The sequence below is a fragment of the Corvus moneduloides genome, chromosome 6, assembly GCF_009650955.1.
Source record: "Corvus moneduloides isolate bCorMon1 chromosome 6, bCorMon1.pri, whole genome shotgun sequence".
In the NCBI taxonomy this organism is placed as follows: Eukaryota; Metazoa; Chordata; class Aves; order Passeriformes; family Corvidae; genus Corvus; species Corvus moneduloides.
Window position 1 is genome coordinate 62,891,841 of NC_045481.1, and position 19,515 is coordinate 62,911,355.

General features: G+C 61.8%; 6 protein-coding genes across 10 annotated transcripts; 4 read left to right on the top strand and 2 right to left on the bottom strand.

Moving 5' to 3' along the window:
- Positions 1-242: 242 nt before the first annotated feature.
- LOC116445376 (cytochrome b ascorbate-dependent protein 3) lies at positions 243-3,712 on the bottom strand. 2 transcript variants are annotated; one of them, XM_032111955.1, is made up of 6 exons: positions 3,415-3,712; positions 1,492-1,697; positions 1,219-1,427; positions 990-1,144; positions 621-777; positions 243-515 (listed from the first exon to the last, which is right to left on the bottom strand). In XM_032111955.1, the coding sequence occupies exons 1-6, from the start codon at positions 3,570-3,572 to the stop codon at positions 492-494; spliced, it is 909 nt and encodes a 302-aa protein (XP_031967846.1). In that variant the 5' UTR covers positions 3,573-3,712; the 3' UTR covers positions 243-491. The 2 variants fall into 2 exon arrangements, with proteins under 2 accessions (XP_031967846.1, XP_031967848.1); XM_032111957.1 differs by lacking the exon at positions 3,415-3,712 and adding an exon at positions 2,544-2,627.
- Positions 3,711-6,085, top strand: TMEM138 (transmembrane protein 138). 2 transcript variants are annotated; one of them, XR_004240766.1, is made up of 5 exons: positions 3,790-3,935; positions 4,008-4,179; positions 4,970-5,045; positions 5,128-5,292; positions 5,998-6,085. XR_004240766.1 is itself a non-coding variant. In XM_032112008.1 (4 exons), exons 1-4 carry the CDS (start codon positions 3,808-3,810, stop codon positions 5,238-5,240), a joined length of 489 nt encoding a protein of 162 aa, XP_031967899.1. In that variant the 5' UTR covers positions 3,711-3,807; the 3' UTR covers positions 5,241-5,452. The 2 variants fall into 2 exon arrangements, 1 of the variants encoding a protein (XP_031967899.1); XM_032112008.1 differs by lacking the exon at positions 5,998-6,085 and having other exon boundaries at positions 3,711-3,935; positions 5,128-5,452.
- TMEM216 (transmembrane protein 216) lies at positions 5,553-15,749 on the top strand. Of its 3 annotated transcripts, XR_004240768.1 has the most exons (7): positions 5,553-5,810; positions 5,998-6,099; positions 6,182-6,274; positions 6,492-6,693; positions 6,784-7,089; positions 7,337-7,537; positions 15,663-15,749. XR_004240768.1 is itself a non-coding variant. In XM_032112016.1 (5 exons), the coding sequence occupies exons 1-5, from the start codon at positions 5,798-5,800 to the stop codon at positions 6,797-6,799; spliced, it is 426 nt and encodes a 141-aa protein (XP_031967907.1). In that variant the 5' UTR covers positions 5,553-5,797; the 3' UTR covers positions 6,800-7,166. The 3 variants fall into 3 exon arrangements, 1 of the variants encoding a protein (XP_031967907.1); XR_004240767.1 differs by lacking the exon at positions 15,663-15,749 and having other exon boundaries at positions 7,337-8,149; XM_032112016.1 differs by lacking the exons at positions 7,337-7,537; positions 15,663-15,749 and having other exon boundaries at positions 6,784-7,166.
- CPSF7 (cleavage and polyadenylation specific factor 7) lies at positions 7,358-15,114 on the bottom strand. The gene is made up of 10 exons (XM_032111892.1): positions 15,043-15,114; positions 14,304-14,424; positions 11,730-11,948; positions 11,190-11,293; positions 10,805-10,950; positions 9,172-9,577; positions 8,977-9,095; positions 8,737-8,902; positions 8,473-8,646; positions 7,358-8,386 (listed from the first exon to the last, which is right to left on the bottom strand). The coding sequence occupies exons 2-9, from the start codon at positions 14,355-14,357 to the stop codon at positions 8,478-8,480; spliced, it is 1,383 nt and encodes a 460-aa protein (XP_031967783.1). The 5' UTR covers positions 14,358-14,424; positions 15,043-15,114; the 3' UTR covers positions 7,358-8,386; positions 8,473-8,477.
- On the top strand, positions 15,081-17,073 carry SDHAF2 (succinate dehydrogenase complex assembly factor 2). The gene is made up of 4 exons (XM_032112012.1): positions 15,081-15,167; positions 15,663-15,871; positions 16,597-16,706; positions 16,787-17,073. The coding sequence occupies exons 1-4, from the start codon at positions 15,153-15,155 to the stop codon at positions 16,915-16,917; spliced, it is 465 nt and encodes a 154-aa protein (XP_031967903.1). The 5' UTR covers positions 15,081-15,152; the 3' UTR covers positions 16,918-17,073.
- Positions 17,074-17,179: 106 nt separating this feature from the next.
- On the top strand, positions 17,180-19,373 carry LOC116445375. Its single transcript, XM_032111954.1, has 7 exons — positions 17,180-17,699; positions 17,780-17,991; positions 18,512-18,591; positions 18,668-18,718; positions 18,846-18,926; positions 19,001-19,073; positions 19,151-19,373. Exons 1-7 carry the CDS (start codon positions 17,413-17,415, stop codon positions 19,279-19,281), a joined length of 915 nt encoding a protein of 304 aa, XP_031967845.1. The 5' UTR covers positions 17,180-17,412; the 3' UTR covers positions 19,282-19,373.
- Positions 19,374-19,515: the final 142 nt, after the last annotated feature.

Genomic DNA, 19,515 nt, shown 5'->3' on the forward strand with positions numbered 1-19,515 from the left:
ACATGGCTCTGGGCACGGGGTCTGGGGGGGGGGATCCTAGGAAAGGGACAAAGGAGAAGCAGGGACGGGGCAGAGCATGATCCCAAATCCTGTGGGGTGACCACAGGGAGCTGTCCCGTGTCCCCAGGGCACCAGTGAGGACAAGCCCTTGGAAGGAGCAGCTTGGCTTGGCTCCCAAGCTCCCACCTCTCCCAGCCCAGCTCCCAGGCCCTCCCTTGTCCCCAGGGATTTGAGTGCCGGAGCCCTGCGGAAGCCAGTGCTTTATTCCATGTCCGTGAGATCCCTGAGTGGCTCCACCCTGAGCCGGATCCTCTGGAGTGGGAGTGATACGGATGCTCCTCTTCGTCCCAGCGAGGCTCTGGCAGCTCCAGCTGCAGCAATGAGGGATGGCACTGGGAAGCACTGGGGTTTGGCATGGCCCGGGATCCAGGCAGGAGCTGGCACGTGGAGGCACAAGGATGCAGCTTGGGAGTGCTGGCAGATCCCTGGGATCAGCGCTCGCTGGAGAGCAGGGGCTGTGGGATACAGGGATGAGCCTCAATCCTTCCCCACCCTCGGGGCTGTGCTGAGGGGGCAGCTTCCCAGTCCGGCTTCCCAAATCCACCCAGCGCATCCCGTACCTGGCGGGAGTCCGGGGAGTCGGAATCCGGGCGCTTCCAGCTGGGCCTGGCCAGGGCAGCCACCACCAGCACCCCAAAAATGAGGATGAGGAGCCCCAGGGTGTTGGCAAACACAGCCTCAGCCGGCAGGAGCTTGTACGCCGTGGTCCCGTTCTTCCTGGAGCGGGGAAGAAGGGCTGGGAATGTTCTGGACGTTACCCAAAACCCCCCCAAGCCTGCAGGGAAGTGTGCAGGGACCCACACACCTGAGGGAGGAAGCGCTCAGTTCCCTTTGCTCCGAGCTGGCCGCTCCCAAATCCAGCCCAAATCCCCATGCCGAGCCCCCCTTTCCCTGTGGGGAATCTTCCCGAGCTCCCCCCCGACTCTCACAGGCTGAAGAAAAGCTTCTCGTTGATTCCTGACGCACAGGAAGCCACGGACAACAAGAGGATGGTGGAGCCGAAGAAAACATGGATGGGCTTGTAGAGTGCCCGGAGCCAGGCAGGAGCCCAGGGAAGCAGGAATGCTCCAAAACCCGCCGCCCACTGCAGGAAGAGAAGGTGAGGCTGGAAAACTCGGGATGCCGGAGGGTTTGGGGGATCTAGGGAGGCTCTCCCACCTGGCAGGAGAAGAGCAAGACAGTTCCCAGCCCCATCCAGCTGTGCAGCGAGTACATGTTGGGCGTCCCTTGGGAATTATGGAAGCAGAACACGGCCGCCAGCCCCAGCACGGTCAGGATGAACGCTCCCAAAGCCAAGCTGCCGTGCAGCACCTTCCAGGGAAGCTTGGGGCCGCTCCAGGTGTTGGGAATGCGGTAAACCAGGGCGGCTGTGGGGGGGGAAAAAAGGTGAGGAAGGAGCCGTGCCGGGATCCCCACGCTCCCTGAGCTCACCTGCGCCGTAGAGCACCACCAATCCCGTCACCATCAGCACCGGGTGCCAGTTGAATGTCCGGGAGCTGCCGTCCAGGGAAAAGCCCCCGCGCCAGTGCTGGCACCAGGTGCCCACCATGGCCACGCAGAGCAATCCCAGCGTTCCCAGGAAGGCGCAGAAGGGCAGGAAGGGCACGTCCAGCATGGCCGCGGAGCGGTGGTGGCACCTGTGGGCGAGCGAGGAGCCGGCTCAAGCTCCGGATGCAGTCCCGGGGAGGAGCCACGGAAAGGGGAACTGGGAGCCCCAGTAGGGTGTAGGGAGGCAGCTGTTTCCCAGTCTGGGAAAGGTGACAGGCATGGAGCTGCTTCCCAGCCACGGATGGTGCCCCAGCTGCTTCCCAGCCTGGGAATGGTGGGCAGGGATGGATCCAGGATGGTGGCACCTGGGGATGACTGAGGTGCCTGTTGGGGATCTCCGACATCTCCAGGAGGAACCACGGAAAGGGGAACTGGGAACCCTGAGGGGATGACCAGAGTCCAGCTGTGGCCTGGACTGGGAAGGAGAGCAGGGGTGGGACAGGTCATGCAGAGCCGAATTCCCGGGCACAGCAGCCCAGGGAATGGCAGCGAGGGGCTCCCGGTGTCACCTGTCATGGTCCCCCTGGCAGGAACCCGGCCGCACTCATTTGCATGCGATTTGCATGTGATTTGCATGTGCCCCCAGAAATGGGTATTTCTGTCCCCTCCGAGGGCGGGGGATGTCCCGACACCCTCAAATCAGCTGCCTCGCGGGACATAGACACAGGAAAAGGGTGGAGACACGGGGCCCTATGGTTCCCCGAAATCTGGGACACAAAGACTCATGGATCTCCCAAATCTGGGACACTGGGTGCCATGGCTCCCCGAAATCTGGCAACACATGGCTCCACAGCTCCCCCAAACCTGAGGCTCTCCTGGACCTGGGGACACAGCGCCCGGCCCCGACGCCACCCAAACCCCAGACCAAGAAGTCCCTCGGCCTTTCCCGACCCCGGAGCCGCCCCCCACCTCCCGCCCCAACCCCGGGGCCGTACCTGCGCCCCTCCGCCCCCTCCTCCTCATTGGGCGCCGCCATCTTGGCGGGCGCCGCTCTGCCCGCTCATCTCTATGGTTTCCCCGCCCGCTCCAATGTGCCACCACCGAGGGGAGCGGCGGCCAGAGCGGCCCCCGCGGGTCCTCCAGCTTCCGCTTCCGCCCTGACTTCCGGCTCCGGCGGCAGTTGCCATGGGGACCAAGATGGCGGTGGCGGGTGAGCGCCCGGGGCGGGGGGCGCGGCGGGGACCCACCGGGACCGGGACCCTCGGCACCCAGAGGGGTTTGGGCGTATCGGGGGGGCGGCCCCGGGAGCGGGGTGGGTGTCAGGGACGGGGGAGAGGGCGGCGAGAGGGGCTCGGGGGCTCTGCAGTGGTGGCTGTGGGAAGGGGGGGAGTGACGCGGAGTCTGGGGGGGCAGAGAGTGACCCCTTATTTCCCATACCCAGCCCTTTTCTCCTCCATATCCAGCCCTTTTCTCCTCCGTATCCAGCCCTTTTCTCCTTCGTATCCAGCCCTTTTCTCCATGACCACCTCTTCCCTCCCCGTTCGGGTCTTCCCCCCCCGTTCCCAGCCCTTTCCCCCGCCTTGTGTCCATCCGTTTCCCGCTCCCATGTCCAGCTTCTCTTCCCCCCCAATTCCAGCCCTTCCCCCCGCCCCGTTCAGTTCTTCCCCTCCCCGTATCCAGCCCCCTTCCTCCCATTTCCAGACACTTTCCATCCCTTTCTAGCCCATTTCCCCCCGTCCAGCTCCGTGTCTCTCCCTCACGGAATTCAGCCCCCGGCGCAGCCCTGTTCCCTCCGTCCCTTTCCAGCCAGGATGTTCCAGGGGGGGTCTGTTCCCCTGGGATACGTGTGCCACGAGGAGACTGTACCTGCTCCCGTGTCCAAAAATTCCTGTCTGTCTCCTCACTCCTCTCCCCGTCCCTCGAGCAGGACATGCCCAAACCTGCTCTGAACTGCCCATGGAGCTGGGAACGGCCAGGAATAACCTGCCTGGATACTGCTCCTTGGGACTGCACGTCTCCCTCATCCCTGGATTTCCTCACGTAGGGATTGGGGTGGATTTGAGGGGGAAGGAAGAGACCGAACTGGGCAGGAGAGAGAGCACACGGCTCGTTGGGTTTTCCTGGTTCCTGGGATCCATCCCAATCCCTGTGCCTTCCCTGCAGGTCTGGGGTGTCGGGAGAGGCCCCGCTGAGCCCCCCCGCAGCGCCATGATCCGTTGGGAATGCTGGGGCTGAGGGCTCCGAGCCCCAGGAAGGAGGATGCTCCAGCCCAGCAACTACAGCCTGGTGCTGTTCCTGCAGTTCCTGCTGCTCTCCTACGACCTCTTCGTGAATTCCTTCTCGGAGCTGCTCCGCACGGCTCCGGCCGTGCAGCTCGTCCTCTTCATGTGAGTGCCGGGAAGGTGGGGCAGCAGGTCTGGGAGATCCAGGATCCTAAAATCCCTCTGTTTTCCCGGCAGCATCCAGGACATTGCCATCGTCTTCAATGTCATCATCGTCTTCCTCATGTTCTTCAACACCTACGTTTTCCAGGCGGGATTGGTCAACCTCCTCTTCCATAAGTTCAAGGGAACCATCCTGCTCTCCGCAGCCTACCTGGCGCTCAGCATCTCCTTCCACATCTGGATTATGGTAGGATGGGGTGGGCACAGCAGCTGGATTCTCCAAAGGGATTTTTCCCTGACCCCCGGCTTCCCGCAGTCCTTTCTCACCGTCTCCCCACAGAAGGTGTCCCATTCCATGACCCCGTGGTTGGCATCAGGCTGGAAGGGTCCTGCCCAATCCCAGCCCCATCCCAGCTCATTCCCCAAGGGCTGTGACCCATCAGAAAATCCCAGCTCATTCCCTAAGGGCTGTGACCCATCAGAAAATCCACCTTCCCCAGGGAAAGCCTGTGCTAGCAGCTCCTGATTCTTCTGGGATTAATCCTTGTACCTGGGGGCAGGCCCCTCCCTTCCCACTGCTCCAAGGGCTGTCCAGGCTCCTGGGTCTGTCCTGGCAGCCTCTCCCCCTTTTCTTTCCCAAATAAACTCCTTCCTGGCTCCTTCCCAGTGGAGCAGTTCCCATCCCCAGGACACCTCCTGGAGTTGCCCCCATCCTGCTGCCCTGGAGCACGGGGAATGTTTTGGGGGGTCAGGAGCCACAGCAGCTGCTCCAGTGCTGCCCACGCCATCCGGGCAGGGGATTTGCAGGGATTTGCAGGGATCTGCAGTCTGAAGCCGGAATAGGTCCTGGCTCAGTGCCTAAATCCCCTGAGCTGCTTAACCTTTGCGGTAGGGAGCTTCCCAAACTTCTCCAGGTGTTATTCCTGGCTTGATGTCCCTCCATCCTGCTCAGAACCTTTGGAATGGGGTGATGGGTCTTGGTGGGGGGCTCCCCAAAACTGCTCCAGGGGTTATTCCCGGCTTTCCAACCCCCTCAGAACCTGCGCTGGCGCGACTCCGGCCGCTTCATCTGGACTGAAGGCCTCCAGACCCTGTTCGTTTTCCAGAGGCTGGGTAAGGACTCCCGGGATTGGGGTGGGATCCCGCACCCTTTGGGGGTGCGGGGGGCCCTCTCTCATCCCCAAATTCCCTGCAGCGGCCGTGCTCTACTGCTACTTCTACAAGCGGACAGCTGTGCATCTGGGAGACCCCCTCTTCTACCAGGATTCACTCTGGCTCCGCAAGGAATTTGCCCACTTCCGTGGCTGATGGATCCCCGGAATCCCCTGGAGTCTCTTTGCACTCTACAGGCTCTGTTAGGGTCGGCTCTGGCTCATCCTTCCTCTGGGGAGCAGTCCTTGGGATTTTGGGAGTCAGTGGGAGGCTTGTGGGGCATCCCTGCGTTTCAGCGCCACAGCCTCAGTTGGGACTGGAATGTTTCTGGAAACCCCAAAGGAATAAATTGGATGTGTTTTCCAGAGGCTGCCGGCTTTTTGTGCCCACCCACTGTCATGGCTGCACTCCCAACATCCTTATGTCGTAACCCAGCTCAGCGCTGCGCTTGCAGCCGCAAAACGGGGATATTCCCGTCTTCCAGTGTGGGATTCTTATCCCAATGGATCGGAGGGGGCGTGGTTTGGAGGGACGGGGACGCGAACCGGCGCGTCGGCTCAGTCCTCCGACCATAGAGAGGTGCGGGTAGAGCGGCGGCGCGCGCGCGCGCGCTGCCAAAGCATCGCGAGACGAGGAGGGGATGGAGCGGCTCCGCGCCCGCAGCGCCCCCGTGCGGGCGAGCGCGGCGGCGGCGGTTCCCATGGAGATGGAAGATGGCGCCCAGGGGTGGGAGCGGGACTGGGGGGGAAACGGGGAATTCCGGAGGGCACGGGGGGTACCGGGAGGAACCCGGGCTGGGAGCGGCGCTGGGAAAGGGGCTGGGGGGTGGCCAAGGCGCTGCAGGGCTCGGGAGACCGCGCTGCAATGGCCGCCCCGTGCGCCTCCCCCTCACGGCCGTCCCGTGTCCCCTCAGGCCGCCATCGCTCCTCGGCTCCGCTGCAGGTCCTGCTCTTCCTCAACGGCTGGTACTGCGCCACATATTTCCTCCTGGAAGCGTTCGTGTTCGTGTACAAAGGTGAGTGTTTCTCTCCAGAGCTCTTCCCGATCCCGGCGAGATGGGCAGGGATGTGGTGCTGAGGGCGGTGCCTTTCCTGCAGTGCTGCTCCTGCCCTATCCCGTCTCCAACTTGGTGGTGGACGTGGTGCTGCTCCTCCTCTACCTCGGCATTGAGGCCACGCGCATCTTCTTCGGTGAGTCCGCCCGAATTCCAGAGGCTCCACAGGGAGTGCAGAGTCCTGGGACACCCCTGAAACCCATCCCTGGATGCCCAGGTTGGATGGGGCGTGGAGCAACCTGGGCTAGTGGAAGGTGTCCCTGCCCACGGGAACGGGGTGTTTAATTTCCCCCCCCCACCCACCCAAAACCCTCCGTGATTTCCGTGATCTGATCCCACCCTGTGTTCCACAGGCTCCAAGGGGAACCTGTGCGAGCGGAAGGTGCCGCTGTCCCTCAGCCTGGCACTTACGGTGCCGGCGGCCGTGCTGGCCGTGTACTACCTGCTGCTCCAGACGTATTCCCTGCGCCTGGAAGCGTTCCTGAGCGCCATCCTGCTCCTCTTCTACGGCCTGGAGCTGCTCCTGGGCTTCCTGGCGCTACTCTCCTTCTCCAGGTGCCACATCCCGGGAGCTGGGGGACGCGGCGCGGGAGCTGCCAGGTTGGTTTGGCACCCGCACATCCCTGTCTCTGTCCTTTTCCACAGCACGGATCCCTACTGAGGACACGGCCCGGGGACACGGGGAAGCGCCACCCCTGCCAGCTTCACTTCCCAGCCCCGGGAAGGGGGAGGATCCCACTTTTCCCGCTGCCCGTTTCACCTGCTGCCACCTGGACACATCCCTCCCACTTTTCCTGCTTCCCGCCTCACGAAGGGACCTGCTGCCACACGGATTCATCCCTCCCTTTTCCCACTTCCCACTGCGCTCACTCCCCCCTGGACACAGCCCTCCCACCTTTCCCACTCTCCACTCCACCTGGCCTCACTCCTCAGAGCTTGAGCCAGCTCAAGGTATGAAGAATCCTTATTTTTTTCTACGACCTTCCAGAAAAATTCACTATTTTCCAATAAATATTTATTTTTACCTGGTGCCCGGGAATGTGGGTCCCCCTGGGAACGCTCAGGTGCTTCCAGCACCTCAGAGCCGCTTTGGGAAGCACAGGAGCCCATCGGAGGAGGAAGAGGGTGAGGGACAACGGGTGCAGAGACCTCCCCAAATCCCTCCCATTATCCCTCACTATCCCAAATCCCACCGTAGGAAGGCAACAGGAGCGCTGTATAAAAGACTGACAACGTCATCCGAGTTTATTACACAATTCCAACCTATCCAAAGACAAATCTAATCACTGCGAGCAGGAGGGGCGGCGCCTCGCCGGGGCTTCCAGGGATTTGCTCTGCAATTTGGGGGGGAATTTTTTCCCCCCTCCACTATTTGGAAGGAAACTAAAAATCTGTGGCGGTAAGTAAAAAAAAACCCGGAGCTCTCCCGCCGAGCGCTCCCACCTCGTGGGGCTTGGGAAAATTGGGGTGGTTTCTCCTGAATTTGGGTTATTTCAACTTAAAAAGACTTCCAGGGCCTCGGTTTTTCCCACCCGGGGGTGATTCCAGCCCTGGAAGTCACCCAGTGTGTCCCGGCTCATCCCGACCCTCCTGGGCTCTCCCTCTCCTGCTTGGGATCTCGAGGGGACACGAGGGGGTCACAGCCTGCCCTGCCTCTTCCGCTTCCTCTAAAACAAGGAAGGCTCTGCGGGAGAGGCCAGAGCTGCCATTTGGGTGGGAATGCTGCTGTGGGGAATGTCGGGATAGAGGAGAGGGTGACCCCCGGCCCAGCTCCAGCCCCTTTTTCCCAGCTCCTGGAGGGTGAGGGGGCAAAGAAGGAGCATGGCACAGTGTCCCGCCGGGGCGATGGGGACAGGAGTGTCCCCAGGAAATCCAGAGGATGGCACATGGCTCCTGATCCCGGGATCGGGAGCTGTGCATCTCCAAGCCCCCAAGCTGCACGGGGAGGGCTCCGTCCCCTCCGTCTCCCCCCCCCGGGCTGGGAAGGGCTCACAAACCTCCCTCCATGGAGTAAAAGCACCATTTCTCTTTGGGTCCGAGTGTCCACGGAGCGGAGCGGGATGGCCCCGGGAAGCAGCAGCAGCAGTGAGGGGGTTCCCAAGGCCACGAGGTGCGGGCGGGGGTCCCGCCCGGAGAGGGCTGGGGGTAGCGGGAAAGGGGCCAGGATGGGGCAGAGCGGCCTCGGGCACGGCGTCCTGGTCGAGGTGAGGAGATACGAGTCCATTAAAAACCACTTCCTGCCAAATTCCTGCCAGGAGAGAGGAGAGGAGAGCAGTGGTCGGAGCGCCCTTCCCTCATCCCTCAACGCCTCCAGGGGATTCCCGAGCCTCCCACCTGTCTCAGTGGTGCCGGTCCCTGTCTCTGTCCCTGTCCCGATGCCGCTCGTGCTCCCGGCTCCGCTCCTGGAAATAATCCTCGTGCCGATCGTCGCTGTGGAGCAGATCCCGGTGCCGCCGGCTGCTCTCACGGGACCGGCTGGGAGAGCGCTCCCGGGATCGGTGTCTTTTCCTTTGGGAAAAGAGGAGGCAAAACCCAAAGGGTGACCTCTTAGTCGCTCACCTGCGGGAAGGATCCCGTTCCCTGGATCCAGGGGGATACCTGGAGCTGCTGCTGGAGCTGCTGCTGTAGGATTTGGCCTCGATTCCATGCAGGCAATCCTTGAGGGAGGAGAGGAGGACGCGGCACCGCTCGTCGCTGGCCACGCGCGACTGCTTGATGACGGCGATGGCCGTGAGCAGCGTCTCGATGGCGTTGCTGTAATCCCCTGGGGGAGCGGAGCAGGGGGTCAGGAATGGGAATCCATCCCGGGACGGGGGGCACGGGGGATGCGGGAAGTACCTGCGCTGGCGCCGGACACCGCCTTGGAAATGGCGCTGCTGGAGATGGCGCGGTTGCGGTTCATGATCTCCTCAAACTCCCCTTCGCTCACGGCCGGGATGGGCGGGCCCAGCTCCCGGCTGTCGGCACAGCGGGAACGGGGGGGTCAGCGGGATCCTCCCCGAGCACCCCACCCCCCATTCCCGCCTGGCTCACCTGCTGTGGTTGTAGGGAGCCATGGCCTTGCCGTAGGTATCCGGAGGGGGTCCCAGGGCAGCGGTGGGTGGCGGGAAGAAGGCGGGATTGAGGTGCAGGGCGGGGGGCACGGCCCCCGGGGGGGGCACGGCCAGGGGCGGGGGCAGCCGGGGCGGCGGCGGCAGCAGGTGCTGGTAGGGAATTCCGGGAGGAGGCGGAGGGACTCCGAAAGCGGAGGAGAGGGGAGGCGGGGGGGGCATGGGAGGGGGGGGCAGCCCCATGAGGGGCAGCGCGGGGGGGCGGCTGAAGAAGGACAGGACCGAGGGGGGCTTCTCCATGCGGGCGGGGGGCAGCGCGTTCTCCGTCGGCGTCGCCCGGCCGTCCACCGCGTCCACGGAGTCCCGGGAGTGGGCCCGCGGCGGCACACCTGGAAGTGGCACGGGGAAAGAGCTGTGAGGTGCAGCTGGAGGGCGTCCAGGTCTCCGAGACCTCCTGCTCCTCCTCTTCCTCCCACCCCCGGAGGGCTGGAGGTGCCCAGAGGGAGATCCAGCCGGTCACACGTAGCCTCCGCTTCCATGTGTTTTTCCAAGAGGGGCCCAGCTCTCCAGCAGGACCCCGCACGGCGCCCTGGGGACAGGCAGGTCACAGGGACAGGAGCCAAAAGCCGCAAGGAATGGTGAGAGATCCCCAAAGGCATCCAAAGACCCGGAGAGCCTGAGATCCACACATGGATTTGGGAAGGCCCAAGCGTGGAAGAACACGAGGGGACAGAACCCAAGTGCTGACAGCAACGGAGCTGCTGCCGGAGGAAGGAAAACTCAGCACTGCAAGAGGGACAAGAAGCCTTGCTCTATCCAAAGAGGCTTCGAGGATGAGACAGAAGGGGTGTGACAGGAGCCACAGCTCCCAGCGGTGCCAAAGGCTGCACGGGAACTCCGCTGTGCCCTGGGGGCAGCCGGAACTCGGCCCAGGGAACACTCCCTGCTCCACCAAAACTCCAGGGCAGGTCGGGACACAGCCTAAGCACCAAGCAGCCGATCCCCTCGGGCACCGGAGCCAAAGGAAGGGAGCGAAGCAACTCTGCTGGGAAGGGGCGGGGGGGGTTTCCTTGCACAAAACATGCCAAGGGAGCTACAACGACCAGAGCTGGCCAAGACCTCCTCGGACACGCTCCTGCCAGGACAATCCCTGCGGATCCCGTCGCATCACTGCGGAGTGAGGCCAGGACCACCTATCGCCATTGAGGGACGCCCACGGCCAGGCCCCAGCTGGAATATTCCTCCAGTGTTGGGCACCTTACCTCCGCAGGGATGGAAAAATTCTGGAGCAGATCCAGAGAGGAGCTACTAATAGATATGGAGGGTCTTAGCTATGCTGAGAGCCTGAAGAGCTTAAGCCCATTCAGTTTGGAGAGGAGGAGGAGGAGGCTACGAGGGATCTTCGCAGTGTGGGAGCACCTAAAAGGGGATCATAAAGACTCGGGTCAGGAGCTAATCCGGCTCAGGAACGGGAAAAACAACCCCCAGACGCTCCTGGCAGGGTCTCCCCCCATCCCGAGGGCTCGCTGGGCTGGGCCTGGCAGCTGATCCGGGGGGGATTTGGGACGTGTGTGAGGTGGAACCCCCCGCCCGCGTCGCGCCGGCGCCGCACTCACGTTTGCGAGCCTGAGCCTCGAACTGCGACAGGTTCTGCCGGGTCGCCAGCCTCACCTCCACCTTGTCTCCGTTCAGGATCTTCCCGGGAAGCAGCTCCAGGAGTTTATGGACCGAGTTCTCGGAGGCAACCACCACCTCCGCGTACCTGTGCAGGAGAGAGGGGGATTCAGCCCTGATCCCGCTGCAGAGACCCCCCAGGACCCTCCTCCTGATCCCATCCCGCCATTCCACGCTCCCTCCTCGCTTTTCCATGCTCTTTGGGACTCTCCATGAATCCCCTGTGCCAGGCAGGAAAAGCGCCGGCTGCTCCCTCACCCTCCACAAAACAACGGATGATGCGGTGAGAGCCTGGCTCCCGCCATCCCAAATCCCATGGGCTCTCACCCCTTGGATTGGCCATTGGCTCGGTTCTCCGCGAACTTCAGCTCCACCACGTCGTAGACTCCGACGGAGCGGATGGTCTGGATCAGCTGCTGGTCAGTCGTCCACTGAGGGCACAGGGAACAGGCTGGTGTCCATCTGTGTGTCCCCAGTGTCCCCCACCCACCTGAGGAATGTCACCCCCAGAGAGCTTAAAATCATCCTTGGGAACGGATAACAGAGCCACGTTCTCCGGACAAGACAGAGCCTTCCCAAAACTGTCCCTGCATCTGTGAGCAGAAGGCAACGCGGGAGCACACCCCAAAGTGCCGGCTCCGGAGGGGCACCGGCGGATACCCCAGCCCAGAAGCTCCTCAGGGATACAAATCCCTCTTCCCTGAGGATCACAAAGCTGAGCCCAGCTCACAATCCAACTCAGGACACCGGGACAACACGGATTGAGGAGGAGCAGCCCCCTCAAAATCCCTGCCAGTCCCCTAGAGAGCCCAGCAGCCCCTCCGAGGTTCGCCAGGAATCCCAAATTTCCCGAGAAGATGAACTCACCCAGGAGAAGCTGCCGACGTAGACGGCGGCCCTCTTGTTCCGGAGCCCGCTGTAGGTGTACAGGATGGCCGGGGGTTTGCTGTTGGGCTTGGGAGACGGCTCCTGACGGATCTCTGGAGGCGCTTCCGAGCTGCTGGAACGCTTTTCCTGGGGCTGGGAGCTGGCTGCTAACACGTCGTCGTACAGATCCATCTGGTCAGCATTACTGAACTCCGGGTCCTGCCGGGAAAACGCCGTGAGATCCCGGCTTGGGAAGGGCTCGGGAAGGCTCCTTTGCTGTTTCCAAACCTGATGTCCCAATTCCCAAGTCGAATTTCCAAGTCGAGTCCAAAGGTTTAAGGCCCAAATGGGTCTGTGCACAGCTGGGAATTACGGCCACCCCTCGGCTGGGCAATCCCAAAAACCAGGGTGATGGGCTCCGATTTCACAGAATCATGGAATGGTTTGGAATAAGGACCTTAAGGATCATCCCATCCCACCCCCCTGCCATGGGACACCTTCCACTAGCCCAGGTTGCTCTAAGCCCCGTCCAAGCTGGCCTGGAGCACTTCCAGGGACGGGGCAGCCACAGCTTCCCTGGGAAATCCATTCCAGGGCCTCACCATCCTCAGAGGGAAGAAATTCTTCTCAGTATCCCATCTGACCCCCAACTGAGCTCCAGCACATCCCAAGGATCAGCCCACTTGGATCCCCCACAACAGGACAAGACGCTGTTGCCACCAGGAAGAAATTCCCAATTTGGAGGGCAGGAATTCAGCAGTGGAAAACCAAATACCCTCCAGGGATGAGCCTCTCGCTCCTTGGCAACACATGCTTCCCAAAAATCCAACGTGGGAATTGCACACCCGCCTCAAACCATGCCCAGCACCCCAAACTCGCTCATTTTTGGGAAAAAACCCTTTTTAAGGTAGGAGCTCCCACATGTTGGGTCCCTCCCCTCGGCAGAGGAAGCTCAGGAAGCTCCAGAGCTGGGAATTCCAGCGTGTCCTAGATCTGCCTCCCAATTCCCACTCTGTCCAGGGCTATATTTAATTTGGAGTGTCCAGCAGGTGCTGTGTTCTTTATGGATCCCAGTTCCTCGCCCGGATTGTGCCGTGTTTCATCCCACAAAGTCACTTGGTGAGGATCCATGCCCCGGGAGCTGCTGTACCATAAAAACCAGAGGTTCTGCTCCCAAATTTTGGATTCCAGGCAGTTTGGACAATGATTTCTATTGGAGACTGAGGGTCAGGGAATTGCAAACATCCCGCTGGGAGCTGGACAGGGAAGGATGCTCAGCACACAGCTTTCCAAGGATCGTGGAAATGGGGAAATCCACAAAATCCAACCCTTTTCCCTCTCCCTGAACTTTTGTATCCAGCTCTTTCCACGGAGCTGATAAAAGAAGGATTTGAAGAGGGAGCTGTAGTTTTGTGTTCATTCCCAAAAAAAGCTCCAGTGTTTGGTTAATCTGACTCCCACGCTCCCACCTCCACCAGGAGCCTTTGGACACAGCCCAAGGCTGGAAGATTCCCGCCTGGAAGTTTCAGAAAGTCAAGAGCAAAAATAGGAAGGAGGGGCAAGAGGAGGAATCCCTTGGAATCCCTCAGTTCTGCTTCAGCTTGGGAGATTTTAGGGATTCTCCTGCTCCCGATCCATGCATGGTGAGCGGAGGTGCGCAGGGACGAGGCCGGGCACTGTTAGTGGGAATCACCACATGGGATTGTGGGATTTGGAATTACACTGGCATCCCTGGAGTGCTGCAGGGACACCACAGCACCTCCCCACTGCTTTGATCCCACCGTGGACTCACTCTGGGTTTCCTCCTGGCACACATCCCAAAGGGAGTGACACTGGCCTGGATCATCATTCCAGCTTTGAGAATCCTCCGGCCGCTTGCTCTTCCCAGGAAATTCCGTGGGATATTCTCACCCAATATCCAGAAGAAGCTTTTCTTCATCCCTCCAGGAGCTCATAAGAATTCTTTTCTCCATGGTGATTCCTTCCTCCGGGTGCTTCGCTTCCAGTTTCCATGACTTTTCCTCTTGCCAACTTCCCTCCGCAGGCTTTCCGTGGCAGTTTCTAATTTTCCAACATCTGCCTTCACACTTGCTTTCCCACATCCATGAACTCCCTAAAATCTGCTCCTCCAACACCCCCTTCCTTCATCATTTCCTCCTGTGAATCCCAGATATTCCTGGGATGGGACAAGCGGCACGGGAACAGCGAGTCCCCGCGCAGCTTCCCAGCCTGGGTGATCCCATGGGTTTGGCTCTCGGCATCCCCTCACTGTGTAATTCCCTGGAAGTGCCTCTTCCAGCTGGAATTCCTCATCTTTCCAACCAGGACACAGCTAAACCCTTAAATCCCAAACATTCCGTGACCAGCCACGTGTCACAGCCCACAGGGAAACCCTTTAATCACAGCTGCAGGTGGCAGCCACCCAGATTTGGGAACGATCGGGAACGATCCTTCCCTTTTCCCAGCCACACCAGTTGCATCTTCCACCGGGATGAGGTGCAGGACACTGGGATCTCTTCCCTAAAAAAAAAGGGGGGCGGGGGGGGAGATCTGCACCCCCATCCCACCCCTCACCTGGGTGAACTCCTCGTCGGCGTAGATGTCAATCAGATCCACTCCCTCGGACATATTTCCAGAGGCGGGAAAAGCGGGAGCCCGGGCTGGGACCGGGCGGAGCCGGGACACGGAAGGTGCTCTGGGAAGGGGGGACGGGGACGGGGCAGGGGGACAGTGAGGCCTTGGGGACACGCTGGGGGTGTCCCCTCAGATCCCTGTGCCCCCCAAATCCCGTTTCCTCACCCCAGTCCCTGTGTCCCCCTAAATCCTCTCTTCCCTCCAAATCCCTGTGTGCCCCCAAATCGTCTCTTCCCCCTAAATCCCTTCCTCCCTCCAAATCCCTGTGCCCCCCTAAATCCCTTCTACCTCCTAAATCCCCTCTGCCTCTCAAATCTCACGTCCCCCCCCCAAATCCCCGTGTCCCCCTGAATCCCCTCTGCTCCCCAAATCCCTGTGCCCCCCCCAAATCCCATTTCCTTCCAAATCCCGTGTCCCCCGAAATCCTTCTGCCCCCCCTCCAAATCCCTGTTTCCCCCCTCCCAGGATCCCCCACTCCCCCCCCCCCACCCCCCGCGCCGCCCCGTCCCCGCCCTATGCGGCCCTGCGGAGCGGCGGGGCCCGGGCTGGGGGGTTTGTGGGCAGGGGGGATGTGAGGGGAGGGGGCGGCGGGTCGCGATATGTCGCGATAGGTCGCGCCCCCCCCACCCCGGGCCCCCCCTCCCCCGATCCCGGCCCCGCGCGCGCCGCCCGCGCTCACCGCCAGCGCCGCCGCGCCCACTTCCGGGCGTGGCCACGCCCACTTCCGGCACGCCCCGCCCCGCACCATCGAGTCGGGAGGGGGCGCGGCCAGAGCGGCGCGCGGCCAAGATGGCGGCGGCCAGGGTGGGGGGAAAGGGGGGAAAACTGGGAGGGGAAAGGGAAGGGAGAAGGAAAGAAACTGGGATAAAAGGGGAGAGAAAGGAGGGAGAGCGGAAAAAACAGGGTTAAATGGGAGGAAAAGGATAAAAGGGGGAGGGAAAGGGGGGAGAGGGGAAAGAAGTGGGAAAGGGGGGAAAGGAAGGGGAAAAAAAGGCGGGAAAAGGGGGAAGGGGAAAAAGAAGGGAGAAAGGGGGAAGGAAAAGGAGGGGAAAGGGGTGAGTTTGAGGGAAAGGCAGGATGGGGGAAAAATTAGCGTATTGGGGGGAAAAGTGGAGAAAAAGGGGAGAAGGAGAGTCCGAGCAGACAAAAGGGGATTTTGGGGGGAAAAGGGGGGGTTTATGGGATGTGGGCAGCAGAGTTTGGGGGGGTGGGATTGGGACTCGTGTCCAGCAGGATTCGGGGGTCCCTCTGCTGGCACTCCCAGGCCCGACATCGCTGTGCTTTCCCTGCTCCCTCCAGCTCTGCTCCCTGCGCCGGCACCTCCTGCGGCCGCCGGTCCCGCAGCGCGGCTACCGGGGGGATTCCCCCACGGATTCCGGGAAGGACGTGCTGGAGATCCCGCTGCCCCCCTGGCAGGAGCGTCCGGACGAGCCGCTGGACACCAAGAGAGCCCGGCTGCTGTACGAGAGCAGGAAAAGGGGGATGCTGGAAAACTGCATCCTGCTCAGGTGGGCTCGGCTCCGGGTGTTCCAGGTGCTTCCATGAGCAGGGAGGAGTTTGTTGAGGTGGTGCGAAAGTCCTCGGGGTAAATCGCTCCAAGATGTTGCTGGTTCAGGATCCAATGAGCCGGGAGAGCCCAGTGAGCCAAAATCCTTTGGGAAGGATGTACGTAAATCCTGGGACATGTGAACACAGGGCCAGTTGGATTTTGGGATTGAAGGAGAGGTTAGACTCATAGAATCGTGGAATTCTGGAATGGTTTGGGTGGGAAAGGACCTTAAAGACACCATCCACTAGCCCAGGTTGCTCCAAGCCTGGCCTGGAACGCTTCCAGTGATGGGGCAGCCACGGCTTCTCTGGGAAATGCATTCCAGGGCCTCAGCACCCTCCCAGGGAAGAATCTCTTCCCAATATCTCATGTGAACCAGCACATGGAATCCTGGAATGCTTTGGGGTGGACTCACGGATCACCCAGCTGCACCCCCTGCCGTGGGCAGGGACGCCTTCCACCAGACCAGGTTGCTCCAAGCCCTTATCCAGGCTGGATAAGGGGATTCCAGGGGTGGAGATTCCACAGCTTTTCTGGGAATGCTGTGCTGGTGTTTTCCCACCCGCTGAGGTGAAGGGGAGCAGGCTGGGGGTCCGTGTTTTCCAGGATCACGTCGAGCTGGCTGCCATGTCCCAGCTCTTCCTTCATCTCCCGCTCATCCCATCCCAATCCATCCCTCTCCAGCCTCTTTGCCAAGGAAAACCTGGCGCGCATGAGCGAGGAGCAGCTGAACCGCTACGACCGCCTCATCAACGAGCCCAGTAACGACTGGGACATTTATTACTGGGCCACTGGTACGTGTGGCCACGCCCTGGGACACCGGGATGGCACTTTGGGACAGCACGGAGCTGAGTTCTCCCTGTTTTCCCCTCAGAAGCGAAGCCGACGCCGGCGGAATTCGACACCGACGTGATGGTCATGCTGAGGGAATTCGCCAAAAACAGGAACAGGGAGCAGAGGCTCCGGCAGCCGGACCTGGAATATCTGTTTGAGCCGCCACGCTGAGGGAGGGGCCGCCCCTGTCCCCATTCCCTGGAGGAGTGGAAGGACACAGGGCTCCGGACTGACGTTCCCGCCTTCCCCGCGGTTTTCCTCCTCTTCCAGCAGCCTTCGGACACTCGTGGAATGCTGAATAAAGCCGTGGCTACCGGCCCTGCCTGACTGCTGGCCCTGCATTGTGACATCGGGGTCGGGCCCTCGGAGACATTCCCAGCTTGCTGCGGCACATTCCACCTCACTGATATTCGCGATTCCCACCTGCCCCTTTTCCCAGGGCCCCAGTTGGTGACCCCGCCCCGGGGCGGGCGCCGCAGGTCCCGCTTGGAGACGCCGGGACGTTCCCGGTGCCCTCCAGCCACAGCCTCCCGCACTGTCGCCGTTACCAGGAGACAGAGTCGCATTCCACAGCCTGCCCTGCGGGCGGGCCTCGCAGCTCCAGCCATGGCGTAGGGCCGTGCCTCGGGCCATTCCCGGCGCCAGGGGGCCGTTCCCAGTGCCAGGATGCCGTCCCTGCCGCAGGACTCGCCGGCCGCGGGGTTGGGGACGGGGTTCCCCGTGGTGAGGGGCCCCCCCTCCGAGCTCATGGGCTTTTATGTCACCACCTACGAGGCGTCCTTTGGGCAGAGGCCCAGGGGGGCACCCCAAAAACTCGAGGGGGGGCGCGTTTTGGGGGCGGAGCCCCCCGGTGACAGGGATGTGCACCCCCTCCTCGGTGTCCACTCCGGCTCGGGATACGTCGCCAACAACTACGCGGCGGTCTCGTCCCTCATCTCCCCGTTCGTGGAGCGGTAGGTCCCTGCTCCTGGAGCCTGGGGGGGAGGGGGGGGCACGTTTTGGGATCGCTCCATGACGGCCGTTCCCGCCGCAGCCAGGACACCGACGTGTCCACCACCTCCGAGGACTTCAAGCTCTTCGCGCACCCTGCCTACCAGAGGATCTTGCCGCACTGTGTGGATGAGCTGGAGTGTTGCTATCCTGCTGGCTTCTCCTTTTCCTGCCTCCGTTTTGGGGAGATGAGGGTGCCAAAAGCATCCAGGGAACGCGGCACCTGGAGCCGCTGTGCCGCTCCTGCCCAGCCAGGTATGGTTTTGGGGTCCTGGGATCCCAGGAAAGCTCCCATCACCAGCAGAGTTTTGGGGTGTTGGGAATCTCAGGGAAAGCTCCATCCTTGGAGGGTTTTGGGGTGTTGGGATCGCAGACACAGCTCTGTCCTTAGGAGGAGGGGTTTGGGGTGTTGGGATCACAGGGAAAGCTCCATTCCCAAGAAGTTCTGGGGTCCTGGGGATCCTGGGGAAAGCTCCATTCTTACGAGGGTTTTGTGGTGTTAGGATTCCCAGGAAACCTCCATCCCCAGGAGGGTTTGGGGTCCTGGGGGTTGCAAGTCCAGCTCCATCATCAGGAAGGTTTTGGGGATATTTGTGGTCCCAGGGCCGCATCCAACTCCAGGGATTTTGGGGTGTCAGTGGTCCCAGAGACCTCAGGAGGTTTGGGGAGTGTTGGAGACCCCCTGCCCCCCCCCCAGCACAGCGGGGCGGGTGTATCCAGGTGATGCCAGGCCCGGGGGCACAGGGGACATCCCTGCTCCATCTGCTCCCCACAGATGTCCCACAGAGGACGACGGAGCTGTCAGGCTTCACCGGGACCGCCCCCAGGAGTGACCTCACCCTGCCAGAGCAGCCCGTGAGCCCTGTCCCCGCCGTGTCCCCTGTCCCCCCCACCCCTCAGCACCCCAGGGGACACTTTTCCTCTCCCACAGCTTGACTTCAGTGATGCTCGGATGGATTCCTTTCCCTCCATGTGCACCTCTGTAAGCAAAGGGAGGGAGTGGCAAGGGCAGGGGACATCCTGTCCTAGTGCTCCCAGTGGGCTCTGAGGCAGTGGGAGCTGCCAGGGCATGGGAATGAGCAGGATCTCATCCCTGTGTCCCCACACAGCCCCAGCCTGCCATGGGCCACCCCCCGCCCTTCGCCCCCCCGGAGCTCCAAGTGGGACCCAAGGGAGTCACTTCCAGGAAGGTGGGTGCAGCCCTGTCCCCTGTCCCGCTCCCTTTTCCCACGGGACCACGCCCCCAACCCGCTCCATCCCTCAGGAGCCGTTGTCCTACGCCACTGTCCACAACAAGTACCTGACCCAGCTCTCGCCACTGGCCCCCATAGCACCAGGTGAGTTTGGGGGGGGGGATTGCAGCCCCCAGGAGGAGTGGATACCCCCCTCACCAATTCCCCCCTGGGTTTTCCAGGCTGGTGGGCGCAGGCTCCAATTGCCTGGGCGCCGAGATCCGTGGAGGGCATCCAGATCCCACCTCCCAGCGGCTTCAGCACCAACAACCACCCCACCAGCCTGTGGCGCATCGATGAGCCCCTGGCATGACCCCCCTCAAAAACGTGCTGCCGCATCCCGGGAGTCCATCCTCGGCTTTTCCCAAATCCCCGTGGGAGAAATAAAGACTTTGCGCACGATGCCATTGGATTACCCCCTCGTTTTGGGGATTTCCTGCATCCCAACAGCTGGCAGGAGGGTTTTTGGGAGGTCGGGGGCTGTCACCTGGCCAGCTGCCGCTGGAGGGCTGTACGAGCCCAGCTTTCCGGCTTTCCGAGCCGGCTT

Excerpts from the sequence above, each read along its gene's own strand:
- LOC116445376 (XM_032111955.1), bottom strand. The coding sequence starts at position 3,572 with ATGAGGGAGACGTGCAGTCCCAAGGAGCAGTATCCAGGCAGGTTATTC. Across the intron at positions 1,145-1,218 it reads TCTTGCTCTTCTCCTGCCAG|TGGGCGGCGGGTTTTGGAGC; the intron begins GTGGGAGAGCCT and ends CTCTTCCTGCAG. Across the intron at positions 516-620 it reads ACTCCCCGGACTCCCGCCAG|CCCCTGCTCTCCAGCGAGCG; the intron begins GTACGGGATGCG and ends TGTATCCCACAG.
- TMEM138 (XM_032112008.1), top strand. The coding sequence starts at position 3,808 with ATGCTCCAGCCCAGCAACTACAGCCTGGTGCTGTTCCTGCAGTTCCTG. Across the intron at positions 4,180-4,969 it reads CCTTCCACATCTGGATTATG|AACCTGCGCTGGCGCGACTC; the intron begins GTAGGATGGGGT and ends CAACCCCCTCAG. Across the intron at positions 5,046-5,127 it reads GTTCGTTTTCCAGAGGCTGG|CGGCCGTGCTCTACTGCTAC; the intron begins GTAAGGACTCCC and ends AATTCCCTGCAG.
- TMEM216 (XM_032112016.1), top strand. Across the intron at positions 6,100-6,181 it reads GTTCGTGTTCGTGTACAAAG|TGCTGCTCCTGCCCTATCCC; the intron begins GTGAGTGTTTCT and ends CCTTTCCTGCAG. Across the intron at positions 6,275-6,491 it reads GGCCACGCGCATCTTCTTCG|GCTCCAAGGGGAACCTGTGC; the intron begins GTGAGTCCGCCC and ends TGTGTTCCACAG.
- CPSF7 (XM_032111892.1), bottom strand. The coding sequence starts at position 14,357 with ATGTCCGAGGGAGTGGATCTGATTGACATCTACGCCGACGAGGAGTTC. Across the intron at positions 8,903-8,976 it reads GGTGTCCGGCGCCAGCGCAG|GGGATTACAGCAACGCCATC; the intron begins GTACTTCCCGCA and ends CCGCTCCCCCAG. Across the intron at positions 8,647-8,736 it reads AGCTCCAGCAGCAGCTCCAG|GAAAAGACACCGATCCCGGG; the intron begins GTATCCCCCTGG and ends CTTTTCCCAAAG.
- SDHAF2 (XM_032112012.1), top strand. Across the intron at positions 15,872-16,596 it reads GAAAACTGCATCCTGCTCAG|CCTCTTTGCCAAGGAAAACC; the intron begins GTGGGCTCGGCT and ends ATCCCTCTCCAG. Across the intron at positions 16,707-16,786 it reads CATTTATTACTGGGCCACTG|AAGCGAAGCCGACGCCGGCG; the intron begins GTACGTGTGGCC and ends TTTTCCCCTCAG.
- LOC116445375 (XM_032111954.1), top strand. The coding sequence starts at position 17,413 with ATGCCGTCCCTGCCGCAGGACTCGCCGGCCGCGGGGTTGGGGACGGGG. Across the intron at positions 18,719-18,845 it reads TTCCCTCCATGTGCACCTCT|CCCCAGCCTGCCATGGGCCA; the intron begins GTAAGCAAAGGG and ends GTCCCCACACAG. Across the intron at positions 18,927-19,000 it reads AGGGAGTCACTTCCAGGAAG|GAGCCGTTGTCCTACGCCAC; the intron begins GTGGGTGCAGCC and ends TCCATCCCTCAG.